Source organism: Prionailurus bengalensis, chromosome D2 (assembly GCF_016509475.1).
Source record: "Prionailurus bengalensis isolate Pbe53 chromosome D2, Fcat_Pben_1.1_paternal_pri, whole genome shotgun sequence".
NCBI lineage: Eukaryota > Metazoa > Chordata > Mammalia > Carnivora > Felidae > Prionailurus > Prionailurus bengalensis.
Window position 1 is genome coordinate 78112629 of NC_057351.1, and position 26611 is coordinate 78139239.

At 53.7% G+C, this 26611-nt stretch overlaps 1 protein-coding gene across 1 annotated transcript in view; it reads left to right on the forward strand.

Moving 5' to 3' along the window:
- DMBT1 (deleted in malignant brain tumors 1) overlaps nt 1–26611 on the forward strand; it is an 86891-nt gene that overhangs the window by 21291 nt on the left and 38989 nt on the right. The window contains exons 7-22 of the mRNA XM_043597771.1: nt 739–777; nt 2830–2859; nt 3703–3744; nt 4472–4795; nt 5602–5631; nt 6247–6273; nt 8886–9209; nt 11729–12052; nt 12876–12905; nt 13521–13547; nt 16160–16483; nt 19003–19326; nt 20156–20185; nt 20801–20827; nt 23442–23765; nt 26285–26608. Of these exons, the coding sequence (XP_043453706.1) occupies nt 739–777; nt 2830–2859; nt 3703–3744; nt 4472–4795; nt 5602–5631; nt 6247–6273; nt 8886–9209; nt 11729–12052; nt 12876–12905; nt 13521–13547; nt 16160–16483; nt 19003–19326; nt 20156–20185; nt 20801–20827; nt 23442–23765; nt 26285–26608 (2550 nt within the window). The remainder of the gene's footprint in view (nt 1–738; nt 778–2829; nt 2860–3702; nt 3745–4471; nt 4796–5601; nt 5632–6246; nt 6274–8885; nt 9210–11728; nt 12053–12875; nt 12906–13520; nt 13548–16159; nt 16484–19002; nt 19327–20155; nt 20186–20800; nt 20828–23441; nt 23766–26284; nt 26609–26611) is intronic.

Consider the following 26611-nt stretch of genomic DNA (forward strand, 5'->3'; position numbering starts at 1 on the left):
TATGACACTATCTGACTGCATATAGGACTTACATAGACCTACTCTTGTCAGGACCTCCAGTGTGGGGTAGATGTGGGAGTCAACTTTCTCTAGATCCAAAAAGACCTCAGGTAGAAGTCCAATAGGGAATTCAGAAACAAAATGAATGCTTTAGTGAGAGTGGGTTAAGAGGAGCAATCAGGTCATCTCTTCTTCAGGTCCCAGCACCAGGTAGGATCTTGCTGGGGCCTTGGACGAACACCACAGCTCCTTGAAACAATGTGGAAATCATAGGTTTAAAGCCATAATCTTACTTAATGGGTAAACATCAGAAGCATTTTCACTAGAGTAGAAAACAAGGCAAGATGGCCTTTGGGACCCCTGTCATTTAACACTGTGTAAGCGATACTAGCCAATGCAATTAGACAAGAGAAATCAGTTAGAAGCATAAGGATTAGAAAAGTTATTTTTACATCTGTCCCCTGGAGCCCTGCATAGGTCATGTGTGGGATGGTCAGAATCAAGGTCAGTAGGTTAATGAAGAGAGATTTCTTCCAAAATAGTCTTTTAGAATGAAAGAGCTTGAGGCTAGACAGGTTTGTTCCCTTTTCTAAAGTCACATAGCAAGATGAAATCCAGGTCAGAAATAATGTTTCCTTAGCAGGTTCTATTTTACTTCCAGTTATTGATTCTCCTCAGAAGGGACCTAATTTTACATTTTATGTTTTTCCCCCCTCCTTCTATAATCTATCTATGCAGATAGCACTACAGAGGATACTGGGACTACTGGTGCAATAGGTAATGATTAATTTTATTTGGCTCCTTTTTGGTGGGTAACGATGCCAAATATATACATGGGTGTCACTCTTATTCAGGAAGAATTCTAGGAACTGGGGTGAGAAAGAGTGTTTTATGCATATAACACAAAGGAAGGTCCCTTGTGACCCAGGGCCCGGCTTGAGTTGGAGCTTCCTTCATTGTCCATCCCTAGTGGGTGGGGAGGAATCAGTTGAAATATGGGATCTCTAGGAGCCTGGGTGCCTTGGGTCAGAGACCAGTGGAATCAGTCTCTAGACTACAGAGTTACCTGTTTCATCCCACAAATATGCACTGGTCCCAGCCATTCTAGCCCCAAAGACTTGACTATGGAGCCAGAAGGAGCATGTGAAAAATGTTTTCTAAGCCAACCTCAGAGCCCAAGATATGTATGAGAACTCACAAGACATCCTGGTGTCATTAGACAAGAATTCTCTTCAGCATGGGACAGTCATGGGTCGAGCTGTGTCCCTGTTTTGCTCAGACAAAAAACTTGTGGATAGTCTTTAAGCCCTCTCAAGGCTACAAACTAAGGTGCATTCACTTCCCCTTGAAGTTCTAGTGGCTTAGATTGGGGAGAGAAGTCACTGTCCTTTTAACCTTGAAGAATTCTAACTCATGATACTTTAAGAGTCCAGCCTAGTTAAAACTCTCAGTGACCTTCACCTACTGTGAAGCACTATGAATATGATAGAGTCCTAAGACTTTGTCATTTGTGGCAACATGTAAGAGAAATGTTATGCCTTCATTTAGGGACTGAATTTAGTTTGGTCCTGAGGCTGGTGAGTAGAGGTGACCGGTGTCAGGGCCACGTGGAGGTCCTGTACTGAGGCTCTTGGGGCACTGTGTGTGATGATGACTGGGACACCAATGATGCCAATATGGTCTGTAGGCAGCTGGGCTGTGGCTGGGCCATGTCAGCCCCAGGAAATTCCCAGTTTGGTCAAGGCTCAAGGCCAATTGTCTTGGACAGTGTGCACTGCTCAAGGCATGAGTCCTACCCGTGGAGCTGCCCCCACAATGGCTGAACTCACACAACTGTGGCCATGGGGAGGATGCCAGTGTCATCTGTTCAGGTGGGAAACAAATATTCCTGGCTCTCTCTTGAAGTGGTCTTTGATGGGAACAAACACACTGCATACTACAAGGCCCACATCCAACCCTCTCTGAGATATCCTGTGCCTCCTAAGGTTTCCTGGAGATAGCAGGCAACTGATATACAATAATAAAGAAAGGGTAGAGTATGTTCTCCTCCCCTATTAAGCTAACAGAGAAGGACCAATATGACTTTGCAGCAACAATGGCATGGTGGGTGAAAGGAACCATCCACTATTCAGTGGACAGAAAAATTGAGCCATTATTCCTTCTCAGTGGAATTATTACTCAGTACACCACCAATTTCCCAGGACGATCTTTCTCAAGGCACACATCTTGTGTGTGGTTGGAAAACGAACCACCTTCACCCCTTTGTGGTCAAATTATGTTGGGCCATCAGTGAGGCAAACTCAGAGAACAGGATTGCTGTTCAAACTGTGCATTTGGGCAGGCAGTGAATAGCAGTTGGAAGTGGGGAAGGTGCAGGGAATGACCGCTCAATAGTACATAGAATGCTGAAGAACCACATATGACTAAGGGACCTGAGCTTGACCTCTGCAGAAAGCCCAAGAGACCTTGTAAAGATTGAGAGCATTGCACCTGGACTGGTGGAATTGGAGTCTTCCTAGAATAACTGCCCAGACTCATTCTTGCTGTTCCCATGCTGAATGAACACAATGATATGGCAGCCTGTTGCAGGCAGGGTGGTGGCATTCTGCTTGCTGAAAAGTCAGCCCTCAGACCTAGCAAGGCAGGCAATGGCAATGGGACATAGGGTGGGGCTCCCAGAGGATGGAGAGATTCATGGAGGGCCCTGGCTCTGTCTAACTGAGGGAACGTGAAGTCATCAGCTCTGTATGCATAGTCTCATAATCTTCCAGCTTGATCCAGTTGGGGCACCGGTAGCTTTGTGTCTAACCTCAAGTTTCTTTCTCACAGCTACTCACACCCAGTCCACAAGCCAGCCAGGTGAGTCCTTATGACCGTACTTGGAATGTTCCTTTTCTTCATCCCCCCCCCCCCAATGCCTCTTCTACCCATTCTGGGAGAACCACTGTTCTTCAGAGAACCTATGTTTACGCTTTGTCCCCCACCCCCATCATAGAGTTCCCAACAGGTGGTTCTTAACCAGACCTGGGATTCTAAAGTCCCATCTGTCTATCAATCCATGATGTTTCATCCAGTCCTTTCAGGCTGTCCCAGGAAACAGCTGCCTGCAGGTTCAGGGAACTGGCCCTGCGTTACATGAATTTCAGCTGTAAGGCAATCTTGGCTGATATGATGAGTGGGAGAGTGGACACGGATGACGATTAACCTCCTCTGAAGGGACAGCAGGCTGGATTCTCTTCATCACTCACTGCTTTCAGCAACCTCAGATTCATCAGGGTCACGTATATCCAAAGTGGCAGGGACAGTGCCCAGGGGATAGGAGTGTAATAACTGATGGCAAGTTTCGGGTACCAAGATACCTGACTGGTTTCAAGTCAACCCACCATGCTCCTGACTCTTTTTGCCCAAGCTTCAGAGTGTGGGAAACTGCTCAGACTACATGCCTCAGAGCAGGGAGGTGGCAAAGGCTTTGTAAGGGAGAAAAGAACATGCTAGGCTTAGAGACTGATGTGGATGGACCAGGTTGTGCTCTTGCATGGCCTTGATCCCAAGAGAGCTGGCTGAGCAGGAGGCTTGTGTATCACAAATAGAAGCAAGGTGGCAGGCTGCAATGTGCATTGTCAGCTGCCTGCCAAAAACTATTTTAGAAGACTGCTTTCCATGATGTTTAACTCTGGCCTTTCCCTTTGTCATCACTTCCAGGCACCTGGCTCCCCAACTCCACACCTGTAACACCAAATATAGGTAAATGATCCCCTTGACTCATTCTTCTTCTAGATAAAGTTTGGGTTTGGAAGTGACAGGAGGAGTCGCAGGGTGTGCCCTTCATTATTTTTGTCCCTGTGTGTGTGTGTTTGGTGGTAGAAAGAGGTGTCTCTCACACCCTAGGTCTGATCTTAGGGGGCTGGCCACCTGAATCAGGGGAATCATGGGATGAAGTTCAGTGAAGAGTCTCCAGCAGGGAGTTAATGTAATACTTAGAGCCTTCACAAGTCCTGCTGTGACCTTGCTCATGGCTCCCACGCTATGGAGTGGGGCCTCAGGAAGAGGGGGGGCAACATGACGGTACTGCTCCTTTCGTGCCAAGTTGCCATCAAGTCCTGGGGCTTTTTCCAGAAAACATCAGGGCTCCTCAGAAGCCAAAAAGCTGCCCCACAGAGCAGTGGTCTTGGCTTGCAACCAGTAGTTATGGGGCTCGATCCTGAGCAGGCCCAGTGGGGTTTGGGGTTATCTTCCTACTCACCTCGATTGAATCATAAGGTGCTTCCCTGCATCAGAATATCCTAAGGCCTAGGATGTATAGGATGTTTCCACTATTTCCCTGTGAGGAAGATTAAACTCTAGGCATGTTCAAAGGTGAATGATGCCCAGGGCACTTTGGCCATGAGCAAGCCCCTGAGTCTGGAATATGCCTTACACCTATGACCAGAAGAGAGACATGGACAGTGGGTTTTGTTCTTTGTCTTGCTAGGGAGTGAGGCAGGTTTGGCCCTGAGGCTGGTGAATGGAGGTGACCGGTGTCAGGGCCGCGTGGAGGTCCTGTACCAAGGCTCCTGGGGCACCGTGTGTGATGATGATTGGGACACCAATGACGCCAACGTGGTGTGCAGGCAACTGGGCTGTGGCTGGGCCATGTCGGCCCCGGGAAGTGCCCGCTTTGGTCAGGGCTCAGGGCCCATTGTCCTGGACAACGTGCGCTGCTCTGGGCATGAGTCCGACCTGTGGCGCTGCCCCCACAACGGCTGGAACTCGCACAACTGTGGCCATAGTGAGGACGCCAGTGTCATCTGCTCAGGTGAGCCTCTCATCATTCGGTGTTTGTCTTTTGGGGGTAGGGGTAGGGAAGAGAGACCTCACATTCTGATCAGCTCATTGGAAGCTATTTATACCATCCTTGTCTTTCTCAAGTCTCCTGAACTCTCCACTGGAATCAGTATTAGCTGTTTCAGGCTGCCAGGTGTAGAGATGGTAAATTAGGAGAAGAACCAAACTGCAAGTCTCCATGAAACAATTACGGGCCTCCTGCAACGCTGCATCAGGCAGCGAAAGATCCTCCTGCAAAATGGAGGACTCTCATGGGGATCCCGGCTAGGATTACAGAGTTTGTATGTGTGTGCCTATGGTGGCCCTGGGCTTGGGGTCCTGAGTCCCTGACTGCATCTCCCACCCGAGAAATGTGATGCCTGGTCCGTGCACTGGATTGTGCTGCGAAGGACAGCTGCTTTTGCCATTCCTGCCAGGCAAACCTTGTCATGACTCCTGCTTAGGCCTAAAAGATCAGCCATTGCCTTTTGGTGGAAGCTGGGCTCCTTGCACTTGCCTCTGCAGCAGGCTGACAAAAGCTCTACAGAGATGATCTTTTTTGCTTCAATATGGTCATGACATGTAGACATGAAGCTAATCACCTTACTATTGGATATAATATTTGTGGTCTTCCTGGTCTTTTTACAAGGAGCATCCTTCTGGGGTGTGGGTGGATTATGCCCTGCTCTTCATGGCAGGGGACAAGTTTCAAAGGTTGTGACCTCCTCAGGTCCTCTACCTTTGTGTCCAGTCATATCAGTTCTGTGCACTGTGTCTCATGTACTTTTGTTTTCACAGCTGCCCAGTCTCAGCCGACGATCACACCAGGTGAGTTCTGCTGCCTCTTGTCTCCTGAGTATCTCAGTCAGGGTACTGGCTACCTGGGGATCCAGTCAGTAGTTTCAGTGGAGAACAGTGGACTGTTTCTGCTACCTGGGCCTTCCCTGACCATTCTCAATATGTGGACACTTAGAGTCGAGCCCACAACACATGGACCGTCCTTACTGGCTCAGTGAAATAAGAGTCCTCTGGGTTCACGGTCCTCACTAAGACTTTAGGTGACAGACAGGCTGTCTCGGGAACATTTCTGCTGGATTGCATTGTCTGGACCAAACGCTCCATGTGTTGGGAGACTAGAGATGTTTTCACGTCCTACTCCCCACGTGGAGCCTACGCGATGCATTTCCCAACAACAGTGTCATGATAGCACGGCAGTTACCATTGTACCTGGCACCACCTCGTTGCCGTTGTGGTGGACGTTCGACTGTGGGATTTTGGCTCTTGGCAGGCTCTTAGCAGAGACCCCTTTCTCCTCTATCCGGCAGAACTCCCCAGATATCACCACCATTGGTCCCACCTAATAGTCACTTGAGCCAACCTTGATTGACTCCACCTCCTTTCTAATTCTACTTTTTGTTTCTGTCTCTCTCTCTGTCTCTCCAGATTGGTGGTATACAAGTCCTTCCTACGGTAAGCATCCTTGATTTCCTGCCGAAATATTATCGTCAACACCATAACCAACTGGCGTGGGTAAAATTCCTAAATGTGGGTTCGGCTTCCGCCCTAACCACCGTAGTCAGTGTGGGGCGTTCTGTTTCCCCACAAGAATTATGATTTCCTGCCACCTTCCGGTTGTGGGATCTACTAGTCAGGATGCTTTTGTTCGCAAGTGACCGGAACCCAGCTCCACCTGTCTTATGCTAGGAGAGAGTCAGTGTCTCCCATAATGAGGACATTAGTGGTGGGTGGGTCTAGCTTCAGGAACAACGGGATGTACAAGTCCCAGGACCGGCTGCTCACAGTGTTTGTCTTAGCACCATTTTCTCTTATGTGCTCGGGCTCACTATGGCGGTGCTTTGTGCACATGAGGGGCCGATGCCAGCGCCAGGTCCCCATGCCACCAGGAGAAGGACTCTGTTTGTCACCCATTCTCTGGCTGACATGCGCTGGGAGGCCTCTGATACCTGCTTGGGAAGAGATGAGTCACCGGAACCATGTGCATGGGCTCTGATTCCCGGGTCAGGGTCCCCACGGCCACCGTCCTATTCCTCAGGAGACAGGGACAAGATGTGATACTAGGGCCTCCTTGACCCTCGTGGACAGGGGTCTTGGCCACTTGACTTCATAGGACCGATGGCGTCTGTACCTACAACTCAGGGCAAGCGGTTTCCGACCGAAAGAGGCTCTTCCCTGTCAGAGCTTTGTTCTGTCCCAAGTGCTCTCTGCTGAATGCTGCCCACATTTGCCCAGTCCAGGCACAGAGGCTTGCCTCTCCCAGGGGTGTCAGGCCATGTCGCGCTCTACTCTGGAGCTGTCCTCCGGTTTCGGGTCCAGTTCTGTGCTGACAGTGCAGTGTCCGTGGAGCAACTGAGAGGGCCTGGATTGCCCTCAGAGCCTGGTAGCTCGTCTTCCGTAGGGACCGTAGGGCTGTCTGCTCCTGCTTCTTTCAGTCCTACAGTAGGACGGGGATGATGGTCTGTGTGACTCGGGACTGTAGCAAATGGCCAAATAGTGCTTGCTTTCTGCTCTTTGGGTCTCTGGGCATAACCGCTACCCCACCTAGGACTCCAGCCTAAGGTCTAGAGTCCGGAGTTTTTAGGATAGTCGGAGCGGTGCCACCATCACAGTATCTACTTCCAGAATTGTTCATGCCCCTGATGAAGATTCCATGCCGTTACCATTCACACCCAATCCCATTTCTCTCTGGTCATCACCTGTCCGCCTTCTATCAATATGGATTTATTTACTCTGGCATTTTCGTATGAATGGATTCGTGCTTATGTGGCCTTTTGTGGCTGGCTTCTTTCAATGGCAGACTCTCTCAAGGTTCACCATGATGGCGCACGTGCACAGTGGCACCATGAATCCCTAGCCTTTTTTGTTTTTTTTTAAGCCATGCATCGGTTGAAGGCCATGTCGATTAATTTTATCGTTGACTCATTTGAATAGCCTTTCCATGACTGCTGTGTACAATTTTGATATTTGAACAGCCGTTTACAGATCTCCTGGGTATATACCTAGGGGTGGAACGTGGGGGTCAAGTGATGACGTTATGTTTCTTACTTGTGGAAGCACTGAACTGTTTGCCACAGTAGCCACGCCAACGTAGGGTGCCAGTAGCAGTGTCTGGAAGTTGTGCTTTCTCTACATCCTCAGCGACACGACTTCTTCTGTCGCTTTCATTGTAGTCATCTCTCTGTGGATAGGATTTGCCTTTTCCTAATGGCTGCGGAAGCGGTCGTCTTCTCATGGGTTTGTTGCGTGTGTCCATCTTCTTTGGAGACCAGAGGTCTCATTGAACACATGCCTGAAAGAATGAGAACCAGACAATGGTCATGCCCCAGCCCAGCTCACAGGGTGCAAAGGGCTGGTGAGCCCGATCACTCATGAGGTGTGCTGTCGTGCTGAACCTGGCAAATGACCTTCCTGCCGGCAGACCGAATGCTGCCATGTTGTGTTTCTTTTCTGCCACCCACAGGTCCGGGCTGCTGTAGGTGTGCACAGCTCAGAGTCAGTGATCGTTAGTCCTGCCCACTGGTATGATATTCAGAGGGCTCACGGACTGTTTCAGATTGAGTACAAGCTCGGGGCTTAAGAGCGACACGAGTCAGTGGTCAGCATGAAGGAACCTTCACAAGAACCCTCAGGCCCAGTCGTAGGGCGCACGATATAGGACGGTCAGGGGAAGGTGGAGTCTGCAAGCACTAGGTCTAGGACAGTTTCTTGATGGTGGCTGGGTAGGAACTGTGGGCTTGATGTAGGCGCTTGGGTTGGTCATCGAGGTAGGGAGGCAGGCGGCTGGCTTTCACCCTTCGCCCCTGCTTCCCATGACCAGTCAGCAATCCCAATGCTGACATTGTGGGCCACCAGACTGCGCACATGCGTAAACCGCATGACCCTCCAGGGTATCTGAATAGCCCCTCAATGATGAATAATGGCGAGCAAGCTTCAGAGAGTCCTGTGCTGGGCTACCTTAACCTGCATGCAGAAGTCATGGTCCCTGAAGTAATTCTTGTCCACTGAGACCCTGGGGCTTTTCCTGGAGGGAGGAAGAGAAAGATAATTTTCCTGTCTCCTGCTAGGGAACGAGACAGGTTTGTCCCTGAGGCTGGTGAATGGAAGTGACCAGTGTCAGGGCCGCGTGGAGGTCCTGTACCGAGGCTCCTGGGGCACCGTGTGTGACGACAGCTGGGACACCAATGACGCCGACGTGGTGTGCAGGCAGCTGAGCTGTGGCCGGGCCGTGTCGGCCCCGGGAAATGCCCGCTTTGGTGAGGGCTCAGGGCCCATTGTCCTGGACGACGTGCGCTGCTCCGGGCAAGAGTCCTACCTGTGGCGCTGCCCCCACAACGGCTGGAACTCGCACAACTGTCGCCATGGGGAGGACGCCAGTGTCATCTGCTCAGGTGAACTTCAAAACTCTCATGGCAAATACTGAGAACCGACACACTCCTTTCTCCAGGGTCCCCACCCGACCTCTCCTGGATATCTGTGTCTCTAGGTCTCCTGGGCGCAGCTGTCCCCTGGAGTGCCACAGAGGTGGACCACAGGGGCAGCTGCCCTCTTTCTGTGGACAGAAATTGCTTGGGATTATCAGTGACACTGTGGGTGACAAGGTGCATTCACCATTCGGTGGGCAGGCAAAATGACCCCCTGCTCGTCAGCTGGATCATCTGCTCAGTCCACACCTGATTTCCTAGGGCCCTGTTCTCAAGGTGCACCTTTTGGGAATGTGGTTGAAAGATGAGCCACCTTCACTCCTTTGTGGCCCCCTGCTTCTGGGTCCTCCATGAAGCCAACCTAGAGAGCCGGATTGCAGTCTAGATTGCGCATCTGGGGCGACAGTGATAGTAGTGGAGAAGGGGATCGATGTAGGGAATGGCTGGTGAGTGGTACATGGAACACTGATGAGCCACCTGGGACCCCGGGGCCTGAGCTTGGCCCCCTGCAGAAAGCCTGTGAAACCTTGTCAAGGCTGAGCGCATGGCACCTGGGGTGAGAGGCTTGGGATCTTCGTAGCATAACTGTCCAACCCATTCTAGCTGTGTCCACGTGGCGTGGATGCAGTGGTTCTGAGGGTGTTCGTGGGCCTGCTGGTGGCATTCCGTCTGCCGGAAAGCCAGTCCTCAGGCCCAGCAAGGCAAGCAATGGCAGTGGGACATAGGGTGGGGCTCCCAGAGGACTGAGAGATTCGTGGAGGGCCCTTGCTGTGTCTGCCCAAGGACACGTGGAGTCATCTGCTTGTGAGATTAGGCTGATTTCTTCAACCTTTGATCCAGTTGGAGCACCTGTGTGCTTTTGTGTCTGCCTTGAGGTTTTTTTCTACTACAGCTGTTCACCCCAGTCTACAGTTCGCCCGGGTGAGTCTCAGGTGACCCCACTGGGAATGTGTCTTTTCGTGGTTCCCATCCTTCTTCTCAGCGCTCAGGGAGAAGCACCGCTCTTGGTCGAAATTATGGGTATCCCGTGTTTCTGCTTGTCAGTTTGTCACCACGGTGGTTCTTAAAGAGACCTGGAGCTCTAAGAGGCCCGTCTGGCCATCAGCCCGGGAGGTTTCATCTAGTTGTTTCAGGCTGTCCCAGGAGACAGCTGCGTGCAGGTTCAGGGACCTGGCCTCTGTGTTTGGATGTCAGCTGTAATGCAATCTGGGCCGACACGTTGGGTGGAACAAGGGACACGGATGACCACTGCCCTTCTCCTGAAGGGGCCTCAGAGCATGCTGGATTCTCTCCATCGCTCGCTGTTTGGAACGCCCTCAGATTCATCTGTGTCCCGTGCATACATCCAAAGCAGATGGACAGTGCCCTGGGGGTGAAAGTGTAGCAAGTGATGGTGTGTTACAGGCACTAGGATATCTGACTCATTTCAGGTTGACCCAGCACCACTCAGGCATGCATACCTCAGGGTGGGTAGGATGCAAAGGCCCTCTGAGGGAGACAATGACATGCCAGGTTTCGAGATGGGTGTGGACGGACCAGGTGGTCCTCCTGCAGAGCCTTCATCCCAACAGGGCTGGCCGAGCAACAGGCCTGTGCAGCAAGGCGACAATTGCAGGTGTCAGTGGTCAAGAGGCCCGCCACACACTCTTTTTGAAGACTCCTTCCCGAGATGTCTACCTCTCGCTCTTCCCTCTGTCACGACTTCTGGGTACCTGCCCCCCCCCCCCCGTCTACCCACCTGTAAGACCAACAAGGAGTAAATATTCGTACCCAAGTCCCTGGCTCACTCTCCTTCTACATAAAGTTTGGTTATGGAAGTCACAGGAGGAGCCTCGGGGTGTGTCTTTGCTCTCTTTGCCCCTCTGTGTGTGTTGGGTAGCAGAAAGAGGTGACTCTCAGATCCCAGGTCTGACGCTCTGCGGATAGCCCCCTGACTCCAGTGGGATCGATGTTCAGTGCTGACCATTCTGCAGGAGGTTAATGGAATGCTTGGAGGTCTGTCCAATCTCCTGAGACCTCTCTCATGGCTCGCAGGCCGTGGAGCGTAGCCTTCGGAAGAAGGGGGCCCATGTGCTAGTGTTCCCACCTTTCTTGCCACGTTGCAAGCAGGTCCTGGGGCTCTGCCCGAACCCAGGCAGGACCCTACAGAAGCCAACAAGCTGCCCAAGAGGGCAGTGGTCTCAGCCTGACAGCGATGGCTGGAAGATGCCCTCGTGAGCATGCCCAACGTGGATGGGGGTTGTGTTCCTACTCACATGCATTGCGTCATAGCGTCCTTTGCCGCAACGTGGCATCCTTTGGACAGGTCTGTCTAGGTGTCTCAGCTCTCAGGGTGCATGGGCTGAAGATTAAGCTCTTGGCATGTTCGAAAGGGAACGGTGCCCGGGGAAGACTGGCCGTGAGCAAGCTTTTGAGTCTGGACCAAGCCTTAAGCCTTTGGCCAGAAGATAGACATGGACAGTGGGTTTTGTTCTTTGTCTTGCTAGGGAACGAGGCAGGTTTGTCCCTGAGGCTGGTGAATGGAGGTGACCGGTGTCAGGGCCGCGTGGAAGTCCTGTACCGAGGCTCCTGGGGCACCGTGTGTGACGACGACTGGGACATCAATGACGCCAACGTGGTGTGCAGGCAGCTGGGCTGTGGCTGGGCCGTGTCGGCCCCGGGAAGTGCCCGCTTTGGTCAGGGCTCAGGGCCCATTGTCCTGGACAACGTGCGCTGCTCCGGGCAAGAGTCCTACCTGTGGCGCTGCCCCCACAACGGCTGGAACTCGCACAACTGTGCCCATGGTGAGGACGCCAGTGTCATCTGTTCAGGTGAGCCTCTTGTCGTTGGGAGTTTCTCTTGCTGTTTGGTAGGGAAGAGAGACGTCATGTTCTGATCAGATCGTTGGAAGCTCTTTATACCATCCCTGTCTTCCTCACGTCTCCTCTACTCTCCTCCAGTGTCAGTGTCAGTGTCAGTGTCAGTTTTTGTCAGGCTGCCAGGTGTGGAGATGGCAAAGTAGGACACGTGCCAAACTGCCAGTCCCCGCGAAGCCGTTACTGGCCCTCCTGCAACATTGCAGGTGGCGGCGAGTGATCAGCCTGCTGAATGGGGGTCTCTCGCGGGGAGCCCAGGGCTAGGATCGCAGACCAACCTGTATGTGTGTGGCTACGGCCGCCGCGGGTTTGGGGTCCTGAGCCCCTGACTGCATGTCCCCCTCTGGAGGGGTGATGCCCGGCCCGTGCGGCGGGTCTGTGGTGCGATGGGCCAGCTGCTTCTGCAATGACTGCCAGACAAACCTTGTCATGAGCCCTGCCTAGGCCTGAAAGATCAGCCGTGGCATGTTGGTGGGAGCTGGACTCCTCGGTGTTGCTGCCATGGTGAGCAGCTGAAAGCTCAAGGCACACGTTGGGTTTGTGTCAACTCGCTCACCACTCGTAGCCATGGAGCCCATCAGCTTGACATGGGAAATCATGTTCTTGGTGTGCCTGGCCCTTTGAAGAGGGTCGTCCTTCCAGGGTGTGGATGTCACGGGCCCTACCCTCCGTGGCTGGGGACCAGCATCGAGGGCATCTGACCCGCTCAGATCCTTCCCCCTTGCGTCCGGTTGGGGCAGCTCTGTGCGGTGTCTCACGTGCTCTTGTCTCTTCACAGCTGCCCAGTCCCAGCCCACGACCACACCAGGTGAGTTCTGCTGCCTCTTGACTCCTGAGCATCTGTCTCCTCTTGTAAGCCAGCCCTGGCCCCAAACTTTACTTCTAAGGGGGACTCTGGAGCTTTTCTCTCTCCTGGGCCTTCCCTGGTCCCTCTCAGTTATGTAGACACTTCCAGTTGAGCTGACAACACACGGATTGTCCTTACTGGCTCAGTGAAATAAGAGTCCTCTGGGTACACAGTCCTCACTAAGACTTTAGGTGACAGACAGGCTGTCTCGGGAACATTTCTGCTGGATTGCATTGTCTGGACCAAACGCTCCATGTGTTGGGAGACTAGAGATGTTTTCACGTCCTACTCCCCACGTGGAGCCTACGCGATGCATTTCCCAACAACAGTGTCATGATAGCACGGCAGTTACCATTGTACCTGGCACCACCTCGTTGCCGTTGTGGTGGACGTTCGACTGTGGGATTTTGGCTCTTGGCAGGCTCTTAGCAGAGACCCCTTTCTCCTCTATCCGGCAGAACTCCCCAGATATCACCACCATTGGTCCCACCTAATAGTCACTTGAGCCAACCTTGATTGACTCCACCTCCTTTCTAATTCTACTTTTTGTTTCTGTCTCTCTCTCTGTCTCTCCAGATTGGTGGTATACAAGTCCTTCCTACGGTAAGCATCCTTGATTTCCTGCCGAAATATTATCGTCAACACCATAACCAACTGGCGTGGGTAAAATTCCTAAATGTGGGTTCGGCTTCCGCCCTAACCACCGTAGTCAGTGTGGGGCGTTCTGTTTCCCCACAAGAATTATGATTTCCTGCCACCTTCCGGTTGTGGGATCTACTAGTCAGGATGCTTTTGTTCGCAAGTGACCGGAACCCAGCTCCACCTGTCTTATGCTAGGAGAGAGTCAGTGTCTCCCATAATGAGGACATTAGTGGTGGGTGGGTCTAGCTTCAGGAACAACGGGATGTACAAGTCCCAGGACCGGCTGCTCACAGTGTTTGTCTTAGCACCATTTTCTCTTATGTGCTCGGGCTCACTATGGCGGTGCTTTGTGCACATGAGGGGCCGATGCCAGCGCCAGGTCCCCATGCCACCAGGAGAAGGACTCTGTTTGTCACCCATTCTCTGGCTGACATGCGCTGGGAGGCCTCTGATACCTGCTTGGGAAGAGATGAGTCACCGGAACCATGTGCATGGGCTCTGATTCCCGGGTCAGGGTCCCCACGGCCACCGTCCTATTCCTCAGGAGACAGGGACAAGATGTGATACTAGGGCCTCCTTGACCCTCGTGGACAGGGGTCTTGGCCACTTGACTTCATAGGACCGATGGCGTCTGTACCTACAACTCAGGGCAAGCGGTTTCCGACCGAAAGAGGCTCTTCCCTGTCAGAGCTTTGTTCTGTCCCAAGTGCTCTCTGCTGAATGCTGCCCACATTTGCCCAGTCCAGGCACAGAGGCTTGCCTCTCCCAGGGGTGTCAGGCCATGTCGCGCTCTACTCTGGAGCTGTCCTCTGGTTTCGGGTCCAGTTCTGTGCTGACAGTGCAGTGTCCGTGGAGCAACTGAGAGGGCCTGGATTGCCCTCAGAGCCTGGTAGCTCGTCTTCCGTAGGGACCGTAGGGCTGTCTGCTCCTGCTTCTTTCAGTCCTACAGTAGGACGGGGATGATGGTCTGTGTGACTCGGGACTGTAGCAAATGGCCAAATAGTGCTTGCTTTCTGCTCTTTGGGTCTCTGGGCATAACCGCTACCCCACCTAGGACTCCAGCCTAAGGTCTAGAGTCCGGAGTTTTTAGGATAGTCGGAGCGGTGCCACCATCACAGTATCTACTTCCAGAATTGTTCATGCCCCTGATGAAGATTCCATGCCGTTACCATTCACACCCAATCCCATTTCTCTCTGGTCATCACCTGTCCGCCTTCTATCAATATGGATTTATTTACTCTGGCATTTTCGTATGAATGGATTCGTGCTTATGTGGCCTTTTGTGGCTGGCTTCTTTCAATGGCAGACTCTCTCAAGGTTCACCATGATGGCGCACGTGCACAGTGGCACCATGAATCCCTAGCCTTTTTTGTTTTTTTTTAAGCCATGCATCGGTTGAAGGCCATGTCGATTAATTTTATCGTTGACTCATTTGAATAGCCTTTCCATGACTGCTGTGTACAATTTTGATATTTGAACAGCCGTTTACAGATCTCCTGGGTATATACCTAGGGGTGGAACGTGGGGGTCAAGTGATGACGTTATGTTTCTTACTTGTGGAAGCACTGAACTGTTTGCCACAGTAGCCACGCCAACGTAGGGTGCCAGTAGCAGTGTCTGGAAGTTGTGCTTTCTCTACATCCTCAGCGACACGACTTCTTCTGTCGCTTTCATTGTAGTCATCTCTCTGTGGATAGGATTTGCCTTTTCCTAATGGCTGCGGAAGCGGTCGTCTTCTCATGGGTTTGTTGCGTGTGTCCATCTTCTTTGGAGACCAGAGGTCTCATTGAACACATGCCTGAAAGAATGAGAACCAGACAATGGTCATGCCCCAGCCCAGCTCACAGGGTGCAAAGGGCTGGTGAGCCCGATCACTCATGAGGTGTGCTGTCGTGCTGAACCTGGCAAATGACCTTCCTGCCGGCAGACCGAATGCTGCCATGTTGTGTTTCTTTTCTGCCACCCACAGGTCCGGGCTGCTGTAGGTGTGCACAGCTCAGAGTCAGTGATCGTTAGTCCTGCCCACTGGTATGATATTCAGAGGGCTCACGGACTGTTTCAGATTGAGTACAAGCTCGGGGCTTAAGAGCGACACGAGTCAGTGGTCAGCATGAAGGAACCTTCACAAGAACCCTCAGGCCCAGTCGTAGGGCGCACGATATAGGACGGTCAGGGGAAGGTGGAGTCTGCAAGCACTAGGTCTAGGACAGTTTCTTGATGGTGGCTGGGTAGGAACTGTGGGCTTGATGTAGGCGCTTGGGTTGGTCATCGAGGTAGGGAGGCAGGCGGCTGGCTTTCACCCTTCGCCCCTGCTTCCCATGACCAGTCAGCAATCCCAATGCTGACATTGTGGGCCACCAGACTGCGCACATGCGTAAACCGCATGACCCTCCAGGGTATCTGAATAGCCCCTCAATGATGAATAATGGCGAGCAAGCTTCAGAGAGTCCTGTGCTGGGCTACCTTAACCTGCATGCAGAAGTCATGGTCCCTGAAGTAATTCTTGTCCACTGAGACCCTGGGGCTTTTCCTGGAGGGAGGAAGAGAAAGATAATTTTCCTGTCTCCTGCTAGGGAACGAGACAGGTTTGTCCCTGAGGCTGGTGAATGGAAGTGACCAGTGTCAGGGCCGCGTGGAGGTCCTGTACCGAGGCTCCTGGGGCACCGTGTGTGACGACAGCTGGGACACCAATGACGCCGACGTGGTGTGCAGGCAGCTGAGCTGTGGCCGGGCCGTGTCGGCCCCGGGAAATGCCCGCTTTGGTGAGGGCTCAGGGCCCATTGTCCTGGACGACGTGCGCTGCTCCGGGCAAGAGTCCTACCTGTGGCGCTGCCCCCACAACGGCTGGAACTCGCACAACTGTCGCCATGGGGAGGACGCCAGTGTCATCTGCTCAGGTGAACTTCAAAACTCTCATGGCAAATACTGAGAACCGACACACTCCTTTCTCCAGGGTCCCCACCCGACCTCTCCTGGATATCTGTGTCTCTAGGTCTCCTGGGCGCAGCTGTCCCCTGGAGTGCCACAGAGGTGGACCACAGGGGCAGCTGCCCTCTTTCTGTGGACAGAAATTGCTTGGGATTATCAGTGACACTGTGGGTGACAAGGTGCATTCACCATTCGGTGGGCAGGCAAAATGACCCCCTGCTCGTCAGCTGGATCATCTGCTCAGTCCACACCTGATTTCCTAGGGCCCTGTTCTCAAGGTGCACCTTTTGGGAATGTGGTTGAAAGATGAGCCACCTTCACTCCTTTGTGGCCCCCTGCTTCTGGGTCCTCCATGAAGCCAACCTAGAGAGCCGGATTGCAGTCTAGATTGCGCATCTGGGGCGACAGTGATAGTAGTGGAGAAGGGGATCGATGTAGGGAATGGCTGGTGAGTGGTACATGGAACACTGATGAGCCACCTGGGACCCCGGGGCCTGAGCTTGGCCCCCTGCAGAAAGCCTGTGAAACCTTGTCAAGGCTGAGCGCATGGCACCTGGGGTGAGAGGCTTGGGATCTTCGTAGCATAACTGTCCAACCCATTCTAGCTGTGTCCACGTGGCGTGGATGCAGTGGTTCTGAGGGTGTTCGTGGGCCTGCTGGTGGCATTCCGTCTGCCGGAAAGCCAGTCCTCAGGCCCAGCAAGGCAAGCAATGGCAGTGGGACATAGGGTGGGGCTCCCAGAGGACTGAGAGATTCGTGGAGGGCCCTTGCTGTGTCTGCCCAAGGACACGTGGAGTCATCTGCTTGTGAGATTAGGCTGATTTCTTCAACCTTTGATCCAGTTGGAGCACCTGTGTGCTTTTGTGTCTGCCTTGAGGTTTTTTTCTACTACAGCTGTTCACCCCAGTCTACAGTTCGCCCGGGTGAGTCTCAGGTGACCCCACTGGGAATGTGTCTTTTCGTGGTTCCCATCCTTCTTCTCAGCGCTCAGGGAGAAGCACCGCTCTTGGTCGAAATTATGGGTATCCCGTGTTTCTGCTTGTCAGTTTGTCACCACGGTGGTTCTTAAAGAGACCTGGAGCTCTAAGAGGCCCGTCTGGCCATCAGCCCGGGAGGTTTCATCTAGTTGTTTCAGGCTGTCCCAGGAGACAGCTGCGTGCAGGTTCAGGGACCTGGCCTCTGTGTTTGGATGTCAGCTGTAATGCAATCTGGGCCGACACGTTGGGTGGAACAAGGGACACGGATGACCACTGCCCTTCTCCTGAAGGGGCCTCAGAGCATGCTGGATTCTCTCCATCGCTCGCTGTTTGGAACGCCCTCAGATTCATCTGTGTCCCGTGCATACATCCAAAGCAGATGGACAGTGCCCTGGGGGTGAAAGTGTAGCAAGTGATGGTGTGTTACAGGCACTAGGATATCTGACTCATTTCAGGTTGACCCAGCACCACTCAGGCATGCATACCTCAGGGTGGGTAGGATGCAAAGGCCCTCTGAGGGAGACAATGACATGCCAGGTTTCGAGATGGGTGTGGACGGACCAGGTGGTCCTCCTGCAGAGCCTTCATCCCAACAGGGCTGGCCGAGCAACAGGCCTGTGCAGCAAGGCGACAATTGCAGGTGTCAGTGGTCAAGAGGCCCGCCACACACTCTTTTTGAAGACTCCTTCCCGAGATGTCTACCTCTCGCTCTTCCCTCTGTCACGACTTCTGGGTACCTGCCCCCCCCCCCCCGTCTACCCACCTGTAAGACCAACAAGGAGTAAATATTCGTACCCAAGTCCCTGGCTCACTCTCCTTCTACATAAAGTTTGGTTATGGAAGTCACAGGAGGAGCCTCGGGGTGTGTCTTTGCTCTCTTTGCCCCTCTGTGTGTGTTGGGTAGCAGAAAGAGGTGACTCTCAGATCCCAGGTCTGACGCTCTGCGGATAGCCCCCTGACTCCAGTGGGATCGATGTTCAGTGCTGACCATTCTGCAGGAGGTTAATGGAATGCTTGGAGGTCTGTCCAATCTCCTGAGACCTCTCTCATGGCTCGCAGGCCGTGGAGCGTAGCCTTCGGAAGAAGGGGGCCCATGTGCTAGTGTTCCCACCTTTCTTGCCACGTTGCAAGCAGGTCCTGGGGCTCTGCCCGAACCCAGGCAGGACCCTACAGAAGCCAACAAGCTGCCCAAGAGGGCAGTGGTCTCAGCCTGACAGCGATGGCTGGAAGATGCCCTCGTGAGCATGCCCAACGTGGATGGGGGTTGTGTTCCTACTCACATGCATTGCGTCATAGCGTCCTTTGCCGCAACGTGGCATCCTTTGGACAGGTCTGTCTAGGTGTCTCAGCTCTCAGGGTGCATGGGCTGAAGATTAAGCTCTTGGCATGTTCGAAAGGGAACGGTGCCCGGGGAAGACTGGCCGTGAGCAAGCTTTTGAGTCTGGACCAAGCCTTAAGCCTTTGGCCAGAAGATAGACATGGACAGTGGGTTTTGTTCTTTGTCTTGCTAGGGAACGAGGCAGGTTTGTCCCTGAGGCTGGTGAATGGAGGTGACCGGTGTCAGGGCCGCGTGGAAGTCCTGTACCGAGGCTCCTGGGGCACCGTGTGTGACGACGACTGGGACATCAATGACGCCAACGTGGTGTGCAGGCAGCTGGGCTGTGGCTGGGCCGTGTCGGCCCCGGGAAGTGCCCGCTTTGGTCAGGGCTCAGGGCCCATTGTCCTGGACAACGTGCGCTGCTCCGGGCAAGAGTCCTACCTGTGGCGCTGCCCCCACAACGGCTGGAACTCGCACAACTGTGCCCATGGTGAGGACGCCAGTGTCATCTGTTCAGGTGAGCCTCTTGTCGTTGGGAGTTTCTCTTGCTGTTTGGTAGGGAAGAGAGACGTCATGTTCTGATCAGATCGTTGGAAGCTCTTTATACCATCCCTGTCTTCCTCACGTCTCCTCTACTCTCCTCCAGTGTCAGTGTCAGTGTCAGTGTCAGTGTCAGTTTTTGTCAGGCTGCCAGGTGTGGAGATGGCAAAGTAGGACACGTGCCAAACTGCCAGTCCCCGCGAAGCCGTTACTGGCCCTCCTGCAACATTGCAGGTGGCGGCGAGTGATCAGCCTGCTGAATGGGGGTCTCTCGCGGGGAGCCCAGGGCTAGGATCGCAGACCAACCTGTATGTGTGTGGCTACGGCCGCCGCGGGTTTGGGGTCCTGAGCCCCTGACTGCATGTCCCCCTCTGGAGGGGTGATGCCCGGCCCGTGCGGCGGGTCTGTGGTGCGATGGGCCAGCTGCTTCTGCAATGACTGCCAGACAAACCTTGTCATGAGCCCTGCCTAGGCCTGAAAGATCAGCCGTGGCATGTTGGTGGGAGCTGGACTCCTCGGTGTTGCTGCCATGGTGAGCAGCTGAAAGCTCAAGGCACACGTTGGGTTTGTGTCAACTCGCTCACCACTCGTAGCCATGGAGCCCATCAGCTTGACATGGGAAATCATGTTCTTGGTGTGCCTGGCCCTTTGAAGAGGGTCGTCCTTCCAGGGTGTGGATGTCACGGGCCCTACCCTCCGTGGCTGGGGACCAGCATCGAGGGCATCTGACCCGCTCAGATCCTTCCCCCTTGCGTCCGGTTGGGGCAGCTCTGTGCGGTGTCTCACGTGCTCTTGTCTCTTCACAGCTGCCCAGTCCCAGCCCACGACCACACCAGGTGAGTTCTGCTGCCTCTTGACTCCTGAGCATCTGTCTCCTCTTGTAAGCCAGCCCTGGCCCCAAACTTTACTTCTAAGGGGGACTCTGGAGCTTTTCTCTCTCCTGGGCCTTCCCTGGTCCCTCTCAGTTATGTAGACACTTCCAGTTGAGCTGACAACACACGGACTGTCCTTACTGGCTCAGTGAAATAAGAGTCCTCTGGGTACACAGTCCTCACTAAGACTTTAGGTGACAGACAGGCTGTCTCGGGAACATTTCTGCTGGATTGCATTGTCTGGACCAAACGCTCCATGTGTTGGGAGACTAGAGATGTTTTCACGTCCTACTCCCCACGTGGAGCCTACGCGATGCATTTCCCAACAACAGTGTCATGATAGCACGGCAGTTACCATTGTACCTGGCACCACCTCGTTGCCGTTGTGGTGGACGTTCGACTGTGGGATTTTGGCTCTTGGCAGGCTCTTAGCAGAGACCCCTTTCTCCTCTATCCGGCAGAACTCCCCAGATATCACCACCATTGGTCCCACCTAATAGTCACTTGAGCCAACCTTGATTGACTCCACCTCCTTTCTAATTCTACTTTTTGTTTCTGTCTCTCTCTCTGTCTCTCCAGATTGGTGGTATACAAGTCCTTCCTACGGTAAGCATCCTTGATTTCCTGCCGAAATATTATCGTCAACACCATAACCAACTGGCGTGGGTAAAATTCCTAAATGTGGGTTCGGCTTCCGCCCTAACCACCGTAGTCAGTGTGGGGCGTTCTGTTTCCCCACAAGAATTATGATTTCCTGCCACCTTCCGGTTGTGGGATCTACTAGTCAGGATGCTTTTGTTCGCAAGTGACCGGAACCCAGCTCCACCTGTCTTATGCTAGGAGAGAGTCAGTGTCTCCCATAATGAGGACATTAGTGGTGGGTGGGTCTAGCTTCAGGAACAACGGGATGTACAAGTCCCAGGACCGGCTGCTCACAGTGTTTGTCTTAGCACCATTTTCTCTTATGTGCTCGGGCTCACTATGGCGGTGCTTTGTGCACATGAGGGGCCGATGCCAGCGCCAGGTCCCCATGCCACCAGGAGAAGGACTCTGTTTGTCACCCATTCTCTGGCTGACATGCGCTGGGAGGCCTCTGATACCTGCTTGGGAAGAGATGAGTCACCGGAACCATGTGCATGGGCTCTGATTCCCGGGTCAGGGTCCCCACGGCCACCGTCCTATTCCTCAGGAGACAGGGACAAGATGTGATACTAGGGCCTCCTTGACCCTCGTGGACAGGGGTCTTGGCCACTTGACTTCATAGGACCGATGGCGTCTGTACCTACAACTCAGGGCAAGCGGTTTCCGACCGAAAGAGGCTCTTCCCTGTCAGAGCTTTGTTCTGTCCCAAGTGCTCTCTGCTGAATGCTGCCCACATTTGCCCAGTCCAGGCACAGAGGCTTGCCTCTCCCAGGGGTGTCAGGCCATGTCGCGCTCTACTCTGGAGCTGTCCTCCGGTTTCGGGTCCAGTTCTGTGCTGACAGTGCAGTGTCCGTGGAGCAACTGAGAGGGCCTGGATTGCCCTCAGAGCCTGGTAGCTCGTCTTCCGTAGGGACCGTAGGGCTGTCTGCTCCTGCTTCTTTCAGTCCTACAGTAGGACGGGGATGATGGTCTGTGTGACTCGGGACTGTAGCAAATGGCCAAATAGTGCTTGCTTTCTGCTCTTTGGGTCTCTGGGCATAACCGCTACCCCACCTAGGACTCCAGCCTAAGGTCTAGAGTCCGGAGTTTTTAGGATAGTCGGAGCGGTGCCACCATCACAGTATCTACTTCCAGAATTGTTCATGCCCCTGATGAAGATTCCATGCCGTTACCATTCACACCCAATCCCATTTCTCTCTGGTCATCACCTGTCCGCCTTCTATCAATATGGATTTATTTACTCTGGCATTTTCGTATGAATGGATTCGTGCTTATGTGGCCTTTTGTGGCTGGCTTCTTTCAATGGCAGACTCTCTCAAGGTTCACCATGATGGCGCACGTGCACAGTGGCACCATGAATCCCTAGCCTTTTTTGTTTTTTTTTTTAAGCCATGCATCGGTTGAAGGCCATGTCGATTAATTTTATCGTTGACTCATTTGAATAGCCTTTCCATGACTGCTGTGTACAATTTTGATATTTGAACAGCCGTTTACAGATCTCCTGGGTATATACCTAGGGGTGGAACGTGGGGGTCAAGTGATGACGTTATGTTTCTTACTTGTGGAAGCACTGAACTGTTTGCCACAGTAGCCACGCCAACGTAGGGTGCCAGTAGCAGTGTCTGGAAGTTGTGCTTTCTCTACATCCTCAGAGACACGACTTCTTCTGTCGCTTTCATTGTAGTCATCTCTCTGTGGATAGGATTTGCCTTTTCCTAATGGCTGCGGAAGCGGTCGTCTTCTCATGGGTTTGTTGCGTGTGTCCATCTTCTTTGGAGACCAGAGGTCTCATTGAACACATGCCTGAAAGAATGAGAACCAGACAATGGTCATGCCCCAGCCCAGCTCACAGGGTGCAAAGGGCTGGTGAGCCCGATCACTCATGAGGTGTGCTGTCGTGCTGAACCTGGCAAATGACCTTCCTGCCGGCAGACCGAATGCTGCCATGTTGTGTTTCTTTTCTGCCACCCACAGGTCCGGGCTGCTGTAGGTGTGCACAGCTCAGAGTCAGTGATCGTTAGTCCTGCCCACTGGTATGATATTCAGAGGGCTCACGGACTGTTTCAGATTGAGTACAAGCTCGGGGCTTAAGAGCGACACGAGTCAGTGGTCAGCATGAAGGAACCTTCACAAGAACCCTCAGGCCCAGTCGTAGGGCGCACGATATAGGACGGTCAGGGGAAGGTGGAGTCTGCAAGCACTAGGTCTAGGACAGTTTCTTGATGGTGGCTGGGTAGGAACTGTGGGCTTGATGTAGGCGCTTGGGTTGGTCATCGAGGTAGGGAGGCAGGCGGCTGGCTTTCACCCTTCGCCCCTGCTTCCCATGACCAGTCAGCAATCCCAATGCTGACATTGTGGGCCACCAGACTGCGCACATGCGTAAACCGCATGACCCTCCAGGGTATCTGAATAGCCCCTCAATGATGAATAATGGCGAGCAAGCTTCAGAGAGTCCTGTGCTGGGCTACCTTAACCTGCATGCAGAAGTCATGGTCCCTGAAGTAATTCTTGTCCACTGAGACCCTGGGGCTTTTCCTGGAGGGAGGAAGAGAAAGATAATTTTCCTGTCTCCTGCTAGGGAACGAGACAGGTTTGTCCCTGAGGCTGGTGAATGGAAGTGACCAGTGTCAGGGCCGCGTGGAGGTCCTGTACCGAGGCTCCTGGGGCACCGTGTGTGACGACAGCTGGGACACCAATGACGCCGACGTGGTGTGCAGGCAGCTGAGCTGTGGCCGGGCCGTGTCGGCCCCGGGAAATGCCCGCTTTGGTGAGGGCTCAGGGCCCATTGTCCTGGACGACGTGCGCTGCTCCGGGCAAGAGTCCTACCTGTGGCGCTGCCCCCACAACGGCTGGAACTCGCACAACTGTCGCCATGGGGAGGACGCCAGTGTCATCTGCTCAGGTGAACTTCAAAACTCTCATGGCAAATACTGAGAACCGACACACTCCTTTCTCCAGGGTCCCCACCCGACCTCTCCTGGATATCTGTGTCTCTAGGTCTCCTGGGCGCAGCTGTCCCCTGGAGTGCCACAGAGGTGGACCACAGGGGCAGCTGCCCTCTTTCTGTGGACAGAAATTGCTTGGGATTATCAGTGACACTGTGGGTGACAAGGTGCATTCACCATTCGGTGGGCAGGCAAAATGACCCCCTGCTCGTCAGCTGGATCATCTGCTCAGTCCACACCTGATTTCCTAGGGCCCTGTTCTCAAGGTGCACCTTTTGGGAATGTGGTTGAAAGATGAGCCACCTTCACTCCTTTGTGGCCCCCTGCTTCTGGGTCCTCCATGAAGCCAACCTAGAGAGCCGGATTGCAGTCTAGATTGCGCATCTGGGGCGACAGTGATAGTAGTGGAGAAGGGGATCGATGTAGGGAATGGCTGGTGAGTGGTACATGGAACACTGATGAGCCACCTGGGACCCCGGGGCCTGAGCTTGGCCCCCTGCAGAAAGCCTGTGAAACCTTGTCAAGGCTGAGCGCATGGCACCTGGGGTGAGAGGCTTGGGATCTTCGTAGCATAACTGTCCAACCCATTCTAGCTGTGTCCACGTGGCGTGGATGCAGTGGTTCTGAGGGTGTTCGTGGGCCTGCTGGTGGCATTCCGTCTGCCGGAAAGCCAGTCCTCAGGCCCAGCAAGGCAAGCAATGGCAGTGGGACATAGGGTGGGGCTCCCAGAGGACTGAGAGATTCGTGGAGGGCCCTTGCTGTGTCTGCCCAAGGACACGTGGAGTCATCTGCTTGTGAGATTAGGCTGATTTCTTCAACCTTTGATCCAGTTGGAGCACCTGTGTGCTTTTGTGTCTGCCTTGAGGTTTTTTTCTACTACAGCTGTTCACCCCAGTCTACAGTTCGCCCGGGTGAGTCTCAGGTGACCCCACTGGGAATGTGTCTTTTCGTGGTTCCCATCCTTCTTCTCAGCGCTCAGGGAGAAGCACCGCTCTTGGTCGAAATTATGGGTATCCCGTGTTTCTGCTTGTCAGTTTGTCACCACGGTGGTTCTTAAAGAGACCTGGAGCTCTAAGAGGCCCGTCTGGCCATCAGCCCGGGAGGTTTCATCTAGTTGTTTCAGGCTGTCCCAGGAGACAGCTGCGTGCAGGTTCAGGGACCTGGCCTCTGTGTTTGGATGTCAGCTGTAATGCAATCTGGGCCGACACGTTGGGTGGAACAAGGGACACGGATGACCACTGCCCTTCTCCTGAAGGGGCCTCAGAGCATGCTGGATTCTCTCCATCGCTCGCTGTTTGGAACGCCCTCAGATTCATCTGTGTCCCGTGCATACATCCAAAGCAGATGGACAGTGCCCTGGGGGTGAAAGTGTAGCAAGTGATGGTGTGTTACAGGCACTAGGATATCTGACTCATTTCAGGTTGACCCAGCACCACTCAGGCATGCATACCTCAGGGTGGGTAGGATGCAAAGGCCCTCTGAGGGAGACAATGACATGCCAGGTTTCGAGATGGGTGTGGACGGACCAGGTGGTCCTCCTGCAGAGCCTTCATCCCAACAGGGCTGGCCGAGCAACAGGCCTGTGCAGCAAGGCGACAATTGCAGGTGTCAGTGGTCAAGAGGCCCGCCACACACTCTTTTTGAAGACTCCTTCCCGAGATGTCTACCTCTCGCTCTTCCCTCTGTCACGACTTCTGGGTACCTGCCCCCCCCCCCCCGTCTACCCACCTGTAAGACCAACAAGGAGTAAATATTCGTACCCAAGTCCCTGGCTCACTCTCCTTCTACATAAAGTTTGGTTATGGAAGTCACAGGAGGAGCCTCGGGGTGTGTCTTTGCTCTCTTTGCCCCTCTGTGTGTGTTGGGTAGCAGAAAGAGGTGACTCTCAGATCCCAGGTCTGACGCTCTGCGGATAGCCCCCTGACTCCAGTGGGATCGATGTTCAGTGCTGACCATTCTGCAGGAGGTTAATGGAATGCTTGGAGGTCTGTCCAATCTCCTGAGACCTCTCTCATGGCTCGCAGGCCGTGGAGCGTAGCCTTCGGAAGAAGGGGGCCCATGTGCTAGTGTTCCCACCTTTCTTGCCACGTTGCAAGCAGGTCCTGGGGCTCTGCCCGAACCCAGGCAGGACCCTACAGAAGCCAACAAGCTGCCCAAGAGGGCAGTGGTCTCAGCCTGACAGCGATGGCTGGAAGATGCCCTCGTGAGCATGCCCAACGTGGATGGGGGTTGTGTTCCTACTCACATGCATTGCGTCATAGCGTCCTTTGCCGCAACGTGGCATCCTTTGGACAGGTCTGTCTAGGTGTCTCAGCTCTCAGGGTGCATGGGCTGAAGATTAAGCTCTTGGCATGTTCGAAAGGGAACGGTGCCCGGGGAAGACTGGCCGTGAGCAAGCTTTTGAGTCTGGACCAAGCCTTAAGCCTTTGGCCAGAAGATAGACATGGACAGTGGGTTTTGTTCTTTGTCTTGCTAGGGAACGAGGCAGGTTTGTCCCTGAGGCTGGTGAATGGAGGTGACCGGTGTCAGGGCCGCGTGGAAGTCCTGTACCGAGGCTCCTGGGGCACCGTGTGTGACGACGACTGGGACATCAATGACGCCAACGTGGTGTGCAGGCAGCTGGGCTGTGGCTGGGCCGTGTCGGCCCCGGGAAGTGCCCGCTTTGGTCAGGGCTCAGGGCCCATTGTCCTGGACAACGTGCGCTGCTCCGGGCAAGAGTCCTACCTGTGGCGCTGCCCCCACAACGGCTGGAACTCGCACAACTGTGCCCATGGTGAGGACGCCAGTGTCATCTGTTCAGGTG